The sequence below is a fragment of the Brachypodium distachyon genome, chromosome 3, assembly GCF_000005505.3.
Source record: "Brachypodium distachyon strain Bd21 chromosome 3, Brachypodium_distachyon_v3.0, whole genome shotgun sequence".
Taxonomy (NCBI): Eukaryota; Viridiplantae; Streptophyta; class Magnoliopsida; order Poales; family Poaceae; genus Brachypodium; species Brachypodium distachyon.
Window position 1 is genome coordinate 33,196,455 of NC_016133.3, and position 9,886 is coordinate 33,206,340.

The 9,886-nt window shown below is 47.6% G+C and overlaps 1 protein-coding gene across 3 annotated transcripts; it reads left to right on the forward strand.

Moving 5' to 3' along the window:
• Positions 1–3,067: 3,067 nt before the first annotated feature.
• LOC100842562 lies at positions 3,068–9,672 on the forward strand. Of its 3 annotated transcripts, none has more exons than XM_003571928.4 (2): positions 3,068–4,423; positions 7,904–9,672. In XM_003571928.4, exon 1 carries the CDS (start codon positions 3,122–3,124, stop codon positions 4,403–4,405), a length of 1,284 nt encoding a protein of 427 aa, XP_003571976.1. In that variant the 5' UTR covers positions 3,068–3,121; the 3' UTR covers positions 4,406–4,423; positions 7,904–9,672. The 3 variants fall into 3 exon arrangements, 2 of the variants coding, with proteins under 2 accessions (XP_003571976.1, XP_024316427.1); XM_024460659.1 differs by having other exon boundaries at positions 7,999–9,672; XR_002964560.1 differs by lacking the exon at positions 3,068–4,423 and adding an exon at positions 6,791–7,818.
• The last annotated feature ends 214 nt before the right edge of the window (positions 9,673–9,886 follow it).

The following is a 9,886-nucleotide window of genomic DNA, read 5'->3' on the forward strand; positions in this document are numbered from 1 at the left end:
TAGCATAGCAATTCAACTACTTGCGATGGCAATTGGTGGAAATGTAATGGCAGGGGTAATCTATACTACTAGGAATTCATAGCTAGCATATATACAATAATAGTCCTATCCAGGCAACTAATAAAACATCTAGTGCATAATAAAATAATAGGATAATGGTCAAAGTGAACTTGCCTTTGTCACAGTAGTTTGAGTTACACTCTTCACAACACACACGTTGCTCTCCGGATAATCTAAACGAAGCAAACATACACACATACAAACACACAATCAAATACAAGATAAATATGCCATGATGCGATGCAAGCATGCGATATGGTTGGGTTTGTTTTATTTGTCAAGAGAAGGTTTCAGTTTCATAAGCACCCAAATAATTCTCTAGTCAAAAAGGATTAAACAACTAATTTAAAACCAAAAGGTTATAAGTAATATTTACAAGTAATGGTTTTGAAAGCATAAAGCAAGGTTTTAAAAGAATAGGCCAATTAAATAAATAAAAAATTTATTCTTCTGGTCCTAATGGACAGAGGACACAAAAATATAATTTTGAGAGTTGGTTTCATGTAAAAAGGATCTATAAAACTTTTAATATGATTTAAATGGAATTTAAAGACTTTCTGTAAATTGACCGAGTTTAGATTATTCAAATTTGAATTTGGGCAGTGCAAAAAGATTCTACAAGTCCTAAGGATTCCAGAAAGGTGCGGATCATCAAATTTGGCCAAACCATTCAAGAGTTACAAGTGTTTGAAGTTCTAGGGGTTTTTCTACAATTTTACCATTTAGTTCAATCCGGAAATAAAAATTACATTTCTGCTTTTATAACACACTGCCACGTGTCGCGCTGTGATTGGCCGGTACCGGTTCACTTAAAGACTTAACAAGATCTAATCTCGGCCGTTGGCCGAGATCCAACGGTCGTGGATCCTCGGGCTCACCTCCGGTAAGTCCTAGGTTTCCGGCGAGCGTGTCCGGCGGCGGCGTGGTTCGGGCGGGGCGGCGAGCGGTGGGGAGGAGGTGGGCGGGGGCGGTGCGTTGTGGCGGAGACGGTGACGCGCTCGATTTGGCGAGGGGAGGCCGGCGTCCACGCCTAGGACGACGAGCGGCGACGGCGGCGCGGTTCGGGACTCCGGCGAGGACGGGCGGCGGCTTCCGACTGCCACAGGGCACCAAAAGAAGAACGGCTCGCCTCAAAAGTACGGCAACGCGGAGGGGAAAAAGAAACACCAAGGAGAGGCGGAGCTTACGCTTCGGTTCACCGGCAGAGAAGGAAAACGCGACGGCGGCAGTGGCGGTCTCCGACGAGAAATAGCGGCAGCCTGGCGGCGCAATCGGAAGCGGAGAGAGAGGGGAAAAGGAGAGGAGGCCGCGCTCTTTATAGTGGCGCGGGAGGCAAGACGAGGGGAACTCGGCGTGCGGCGGCGAGATTAGCGGCGCTTGCCGCTTGAGGAGGACGACCCTGATAGGCGGGTCCCGCCTGTCAGTGGCCTGGCTCTCCGCGCGCTATGCAAGCCGCCAGTTGGGCTGCGGCGTGCGGTAGGTGAGTGGGGCGGCCCAGTTGGGTCGGTCCGGTTCTCTTTTTTTTCCTTCTTTACTTTTTCCTTTTTCTTTTTCTGTTTTTCCTTTATAACTCTCGATTTTGAACTCCAAATTGATTCAAATAAATTTCAGAAAAATTGTAAAATCATATTGTAATATGATTCAACTTTTGGGACTAATTTCCCTTCCAAATAAAATATATAAAAATACATTTGCCCTATAAATGCCTTTAGGGCTTTATAACTATTTGAATAAAATAGTTTTCCAACTCGAGTGTAAATATTAAAAATTACGAGATAGCTCATTTATGCAATAAACCCCATTATAGATAAACCCTATTGGTTTAAAAATGCAAAGCTCAAATGGGTGAAATCCTAGGGTTTTAAAATGAAATAAAACCTTTTTAAAGCCTTTTGGAATTCAAATTTTGATTCAAACATGCAAATGTGGCATGATGCTCATGAATGCAATGCATATGAAAGAGTTTGAATTTTTGGGATGTCACAACAACATTGGGAGGAACAATTAGGGTTTCGGGAAAAAGAAGTTAGGGTTGCATTTTGGGCATAGAAGTTAGGGTTGCGACCATTATATGACTGCCATCCACTATCTAGGCCCACATGTCAACATATTATTTACTTACTTAATTAATGGGATATCCATAGAGCAACCGTGTCCATACATCCTCCACGAGCTCGCGAATACCTGCATGCGAGAATCCATGAAGCAAAATCATGCTCCATACTTGCACTCCATAGACATAGTATCCGTAGATATTCGGTTGCGTGGTATTCATTGACATCTTCACTCTTTCGCTCCAGCTTCCAATTCTTGTACACACGAGCCCATTAACTCGCCGTTGTTTCCTCTTCTCTGTCGACTTCTCGTCACCCTCTTTCTACCGCCACCAGCTCCTCTTCCACCTCAACACTAGATTTGGTCATCCACCGCCGTTGTAGGCACCCCTTGGTGAAGATCTTCCTCTCAAGGTCAGAAAAGGAAGTGCTGCTCATCCTGTCACGTCACCGGTGTCCTCTCTCTTCTCCCTTCTTCCTTGCCTTCCTCGTTTTTTCCATTATATATTGTCAGTTCCTTTCTCCGCCAATTTTCCCATCCCTCCCAGGGACAAGTGTTCCTATGTTGCAATTGGCTATGCTTGTGTACTAATAACATTATTAAACTAACAATTATAGCGAAATTATTACATTCCAAATTATGATGACCACCGTCACCATCTTTCCTGGCTTCATCCGTGGTCCCCGCCAGCCCAGTCTTCTGTTCCATCAAACGGCGAGAATTAACAGTTCAGCTCACTAGCAACGACACACCGTCGGGCTGCTGGCCCAATCCCAGCTGGAGGAACACATCACCTGGCACCTGCACAGAAACCGGAGAAAGACCCCCCGAATAGGCGTGTTACGGCTGCTACAGTACTACTACACCGTCACGGAAAACACGTGCGCAGGTTCCATCAAAACTCCCCGCATCCCTTCGATCCGTCAGACTTCCCCTCATTCCTTTCGTCAGAGTCAGCCGCAAATCCCATTCCCCATCGACCGCTCTGCAATCGAGAGTCGTCCTCATGACGTCCACGGGCTCTCCTGGTGCTCGCCGCCGTCGGCACGGCTGTGCTTCCGTGGCGACCGACGGCGCCAGCAGGGACTGGTCGTCGCTGCCGGCAGAGCTCCTTTTGTGTGTCTTCGCGCTCCTCCTCTCGGACGCGGACCGCGTCCGCTTCCGCGCCGTGTGCCGGCGGTGGGCTAGCGCCGCCGGGGCGTGGCGCCCGCGGCCCTGGCTCGTGGGATCCCGCACCGACCGCTCCGGGCAGGGCGCGGCCACGTCCTCCTTCTGGCTCTCTCGGGCCGGCCGCCTCCTCCCGTTCCCCGCCGAGATCCCGCCCGGGCTGGAGTACCTCTCGTCGTCTTCCCACGGGTACCTCGTGCTCTCCGATCCCAGCAGGGCTGGGCCCGGCGGGGGCAAGGCCATCACGCTGCTCAACCCTAGCACGGGCAGGCGGGTCCCACTCCCCCCGATCGGATTCTTCAAGAAGTGGCACGACGTCCACACCGTCGTCCTCTCCGCCGATCCGGCCATGTCCGGCGGAGGCGAGTGGACTGCGGTGGCCTCGGCGTTTCCGGCAAACTGCCTCGCGTACTACTGCTCGGCGGCGGGGGTGTGGACGGCGCTCAACTTCCGCGTGACCGGCTACGTCGGCGTCGAGCACTTCAGGGGCCGATTCTACGTCGCCTTCAAGAGAAACATCTACGTCCTCGTCCACGATCTCAACCAGCGTGGCGGCCAGCCCGTCCTCCCGCTCGGGGACGCCGTGGAGGGTGATTTCCCTGGAGCTGGAGGGCGCAAGGATTATGATTTCCCTGGAGGGCGCGCCTCCGCCGTCGACACACACCTGGTGGAGTCCGAGGGCCAGCTGCTGCTCGTTTGGGTGCGCGGCGGGGACGGGTACAGCTCGGATGACGACCTACGAGATTACGACAACGTCATAGTCGGTGACGACGACGAGTTAGAGGTCGTCACCAGGAGCAATAACAGGCGGACGGTGGAGGTGCACAGGGTGGAGCTAGTCGGCGACGGCGCGGTGCGTCTGGAGCCGGTGTATAGCCTCGGTGCCGGCCGGTGCGCGCTGTTCCTGGGGCGGAACCGCGCGTTCACGCTCTCGCCGGCGGAATTCCCGGCGTGCCGCGCCAACTGCGTCTACCTCCTCGACAGGCAGGGCCACCCCAACGGGGTCGTGACGGTGTTGAACGTGGAGCGCAGCTGCAAGGAGACCATCTACCCAGAGGAGGGCCTGCGAGGCTGGACGTCCGCCGGTTGGGCGCGTCGTGGCTGGTTCTTTGCAAACTATTAGCAAATCATCAATCGATCGGTAAGAATTGAGACTAGCTTGCAGTATTACTCATTTATCCTTTCGAATTTCCGTTTTTTTCTGAGGATTATTATGCAGCTCCTTGAGTTGGGCATTATTGTTAGCACCATGGATTTCTTTGGCATGCATCATATGAATTCCGAGAACTGAAACAAATGGATATGCATATCGCTGTATGTCTCGTTTTTCAGATCCAACGTTATTTGGATAAAGTTTTTCCGATCCAATCATCAAATGTTGATCCTTATAGCTCAACGCAGTGGACTAGCTGCTGTTGACTTATGTGCGTTGGAAGTGAAGGCCCGGCCAGTGCTCAGGTTAACACTCCGCTAGGTTGCGCAAGTATTTCTAGAATGACTCCAGAGTGTCTGCCGCCATAATTTAACGGCATTACGCTACTTCGGGTTAGCAATGATATAGTTTAGAACAACACATCTACTCCGGTCCACAGTATGATGGGTATTAATTTCGTTAAGACATGATCAAATTACTTTTGATTAATATGTGGTTATGCGGTAGGAAATTAGTATCAGTAGATTCGTTTTCTGAAAGTATTTACTAATAGTTTGATTTCATGTCATATGAACCTGTACACAATGATGGTGTAATTTTTTATCAAAGCTTTATCTTAACGAAATTTAGTAGGTGTTATAGTATAGGATGGAGAGAATATTAGTTAATCCTTCATTTCTGGTACGCGGGGTGGATAGATTTTTTTGCATATACCTAGACATGGTTTACAGAGGGGGCGATGCACTAAGGTTGCTTTGTTTACTAGCTAAGGCCTAACGGTGCAACACATGATTAACTTCAGAACGTTTCAACAAGCTAAGGCCTAACGGTGCAACACATGATTAACTTCAGAACGTTTCGCTCGTGACCAAGTATACTTTATGTGCATGGCCCTGCTTACTGCGCGGTAGGTGATGAAGAGGAATGAGAACGAAAGAAAGGCAGCCATCATTCATGCAATGGTGATGCGTGCATTCGCAGGCTGTGATGATGGGGTTTTGCCACGCGATTAAGGACTGACAAGATTAGCGAGAAATAGACAGAAAAACCTACCCCTGCATATCGTAAAGGAGATATTACTTTGTATCCTTTGACGTTTTAGGAGTAGTCCGCGTGTGGTTCGGACTTGCCCCTAATTAAAGAAAACCCAAACTATAGCTCGGGCTCTGTGGAGCAAGAAATTATCAATAAATATATGTAAGTTTTATGTTTTTAAGCAACGACCCTCACAATTAATTACATTGTATTGGTTTTTTTTAGTGAAACAACATTCCCATATTTAATTTACATTTTATTGGTTTTGGGAGTAGTCTGCAAAAGGGTACGGCGGCACCTCCTTGTTGATCCAAGTGCTTTTGTGAAAAATCCCGCAAACCACCCACTCGTCCTACAACAAACATGGACATAATTAAAATTATGGCAAGTCAAGCTCAGTACTTCAAGTTTGTGCATGACTATGCTGATGAGTACCTTCGAATTAATTAGAAGATGTATTAATGGTGTCATTGTCATTGTTGCTTTTGATCCTGTACTCATGCATGACCCTGTTGGTCTTCTTGCCATCTAGAGCCATGCCCATGTAGAAGATGTGCGTCTTCTTCATGCCGATGAGGCCATATGGCTATGGAAAATCTCCTTTGTTTTTGTTGGTGGCCTTCTAGTACCCGACTCCAGTGGCGCGGTTGGTTCTGCAACCCGTGGAGTACTTGCGAACCATGTGGTAGTAGAAGTACCACTCCTTTGGCCCAGTCCCAACATCTCCGCCTTCATCGGGAACTCCCTGGGTCGTACTTGTTGATGTCCACCTCTCCTATGGCAGTTGTGTCGAAGCTCATGCCCTTCAGCTTCAGCTTCAAGCTTAGGTAGAAACCATTAGGTTCCCGTCTCTCGTCTTGAACCTAAAACCAGGAGCAAGATCCAGATGCTGCTGCTGGTGCAAGTAGTCTCCCATGGCTCGATCTCTATGTACCTAGCTAGCTTAAGCAAGCAAAACATATATGCAACCTGAAATAGTGTTGAAGATGGACGTACGCAATTGCTAGACACATATACAATGGCATAGATGTTTTGTGAAGGAATTTAGGAGAGAGGGAATAAGATTAAATAGGGAGGAAGAGGTAGGTGCAGGCAAGACACTGGCCACAAAAGCTTTTGATATTGGGGAAGATTTATGCGTATTTATGTACTCTCCAATCTACCCCTCCTTGTCCGCTCCGCATGCGTCCGCTAAATGTTTCCAACCTTTATGATGCAAATCAAACATATGTATGACTAGCTTTGTAGCACGCGATGGTCTCACCAGCCTGCATACGTGGTGATCTTATGATCATTCTTGATGCTTTATTTTGTGTCGTGCACATACCATGTCCAACTTGAGCTTAAAGATGATCACCATGCATGTTGTTTTGCACAACTTCCTATTTAAAGCATCCTTATGCAAAACATCATGCATGGTGATCACCTTTTAGTTGAAGGTGAAAACGGTACATATTAATGAGACAAAATAAAAGCTTCAAGAGTAGTCACAAGATCACCACATATGTAGGCTGGTTAGAGCACCGTGAGCTAGCTAGCATGCATCTGTTTTGCATCATAAAGGTGGCAACATTTAACGGAGGCATGCAACGCAGACAAGGATGGTAGAACGGAGAATGCATATATATGTATATAGCTTTCCCAATATGCATAAGCTTATTTTGTGGCAAATGCCTTTCCTGCACATGCCTCCCTCCAGATTTAATCGTCTTCCCTCTCTCCTAAATTTCTTCACAAGACATCTTGTCCATTGTAAGTATGTCTAGTAATTGCCCTCATCTTCAGCACTATTTCTGTTTACATATAGGTTTTGCTTTTGCATAAGCTAGCTAGGTACGTAGAGATCGACCATTGGGAGATCACCTGCACCACCAGCAGCATCTAGATAGTGCTCCTAGTTTCAGGTTCCAGCCGACAAACGAGGAACTCCTCAGTTTTTACCTAAGCCTAAAGGTGAAGGACATGATCTTCCGCACAACCGCCATAGGAGTAGTGGACATCAACAAATGCGATACATGGGAGCTTCCGATGAAGGCGAAGATGTCCAGGCGGAGGGCGAAGGAGTGGTACTTATACTGCCATAAAGGACCACAAGTACCCCACGGGCCACAAGACTAACCACGCCACCGAGGCCGGGTACTGGAAGGTCATCAGCAAGGACAAGGAGATCTTCCATGGCCATGGCCTCCTCGTCGGCATGTAGAACATGCCGGTCTTCTACATTGTCACGGCTCCATTCTGGCAAGAACAACAACTGGGTCATGCATGAGTACATGATCGAAAGCAACAATGGCAATATGCTCTCTTATGCCACCAACGGCACCATTAGTACATCTTCTAATTCAAAGGTACTCATCTCGTCGGTGTCATGCACAAACTTGAAGTCTTGAGTTTTGATTTGCCATAATTTTAATTATGTGATATTTATTGTAGGATGCATGGTGGTTTGTAGGATCTTCCACAATGTTAGCAATAATCTTGATTCATGTATCTGCATAGTCATTTTTTAGTTCTGCATGAGTGTTTAGGTCATAGGGTTAATTTGCAAGCCATAAAAGCTTCATTCAAGCGCTCGTGAGGCGAGATGCCAAGCCACCATGAGATGAAGGTGTGCCAGGTGAGATGCCAAGGTGCTGGTGCTGTGGGATGCAGCAATGTGAGATGCCGCCCGCAGCGTGCGTGGATGAATTAGAGGCGATGGTTTGGCTGTGGAGTGATTAATTCAGTCAGCAATTTGGCAGTGAAGTTATGTTAGTAGCTTGGTCGAGTTAGTTGGGGCTGCATGCAAGGAGTTGTTAGCTACTCCCTCCGATCCTAAATTGTTGTCAAAATATTACATGTATCTAGATGCTTTTTAAGAATAGATACATCATCCATATTTGGGCAAATTTGAGTCAAAAATTTAGGATCAGAGGGAGTACTAGCTAGTTGAGCACGTGAACTGCTTTGACTTATTCTTATGCACTCGAGCGATTTCAGGGAGAGAAGAGGATTAGTACGGCACAAAGCTACTCCCTCCGTTCCGACAAGAATTATGGAACGGAGGTAGTAGGTGAAAGTACGTAGTTGCATCCACCGGCTGCGTGTGCGTATGTTTATTTAAAAGGTTGTAAGCATGTTTATTTGAGACTAACGAGAAGAGGAAGAGAGAAGGAAAAAGGGCCGGCTGTGTCCTGTGTGAGGCAGCTGGTCGCCAAAATAGTTGTGTCCTCGTGTTCTTGCGAGTGTTGTGTGAGGCAACCCAAAGAAGAAGGAGGAGCTGAGAGATTCGTCTTCAAAACACAAGAGCTGTGGGTTGATCAGAGCGGAATCGATGGCGCAGAACTCTGGAGGTCTTTCCAACGTGCGCTATCTGTGGCATGGAAGGAGAGACCGGTTTTCACGCCGCCACCCGCCGCACCAAAGCTCGTGCACTGAGAGATCTGCTGCGACTTTCCTGGCAGTTGCCGACTGAAGATGAATTCAGATATACCGGCCCCCATTGACTGCAGGTTATTCTCTGTCAATGCATGACATAACCCGCATGAGATTGCTGCTGTTATTCTTGCGTTAATTGTTGGCACCTACGTACGTAACGATGTTAATGTTATCCATGGCAAAAAGGAGATGCGTCGGTGGTGCAATCAGCGAGCTTCTTGGTTTCCTATGGAACAGCACTGTTTCAAATCCGACAAGACAATATAGTCAAAGCTAAGGGGCTGCGTGATCCGTCCGTCTACTGGCAGTACCTGTTAAGTCTGCCTGGGTTTCCTCCGTCGGTAGGCTGGGCAAAGGTGAATATGCAGCCTCGTGTTTTAACTCAGACACTGGTGAAATTTCGCTGGATGCATCATCCGGAACTGCAATGGTGAGGCCCTCCTGTCGGCTTGGGGATGCCTTCCTTGGTGTCGCAGGACCACTATGCCAGTGCCGTGTTGAGATCTAGCAAGTGGACCAAATGGGAATGGCCTGGGTGTAATAACCGATCGATGATCCAAGACTGCAATAAGGAAATTCTAGCGAGTCGAACCATACATATAATTTGTGTGTGTTATAAATTGTGTTGCGACTCAGTTTGTCATTTGTGTGTGTTTCCCATGTTAAATAGTTTCTTAATAAAAATTTATTTACCCATATGTAGTATGCATTCACGAGAAAAGCAAATCTGATTGTACAAGTACACTCTTGAGCTATCCAGCCACACATCACGCTTTGAGATTCAGAGAAGAACTTCTCGCTCAGTCATCACATGCATCTCTCCTTTTGAAAATATATATATAGCGCGCCATGACATAAAGGCACATGTAGGACCTATGTTCCGTCCCTAAACCATGCCTTCTCGTGATCCCTCCTTCACCTCCGCCCCTTCTTCCCCGGATGCTCCCCTGAAGCTTATCTTCTTCCACTCTCTTCCATAAAAGGAAAATAAACTCATCC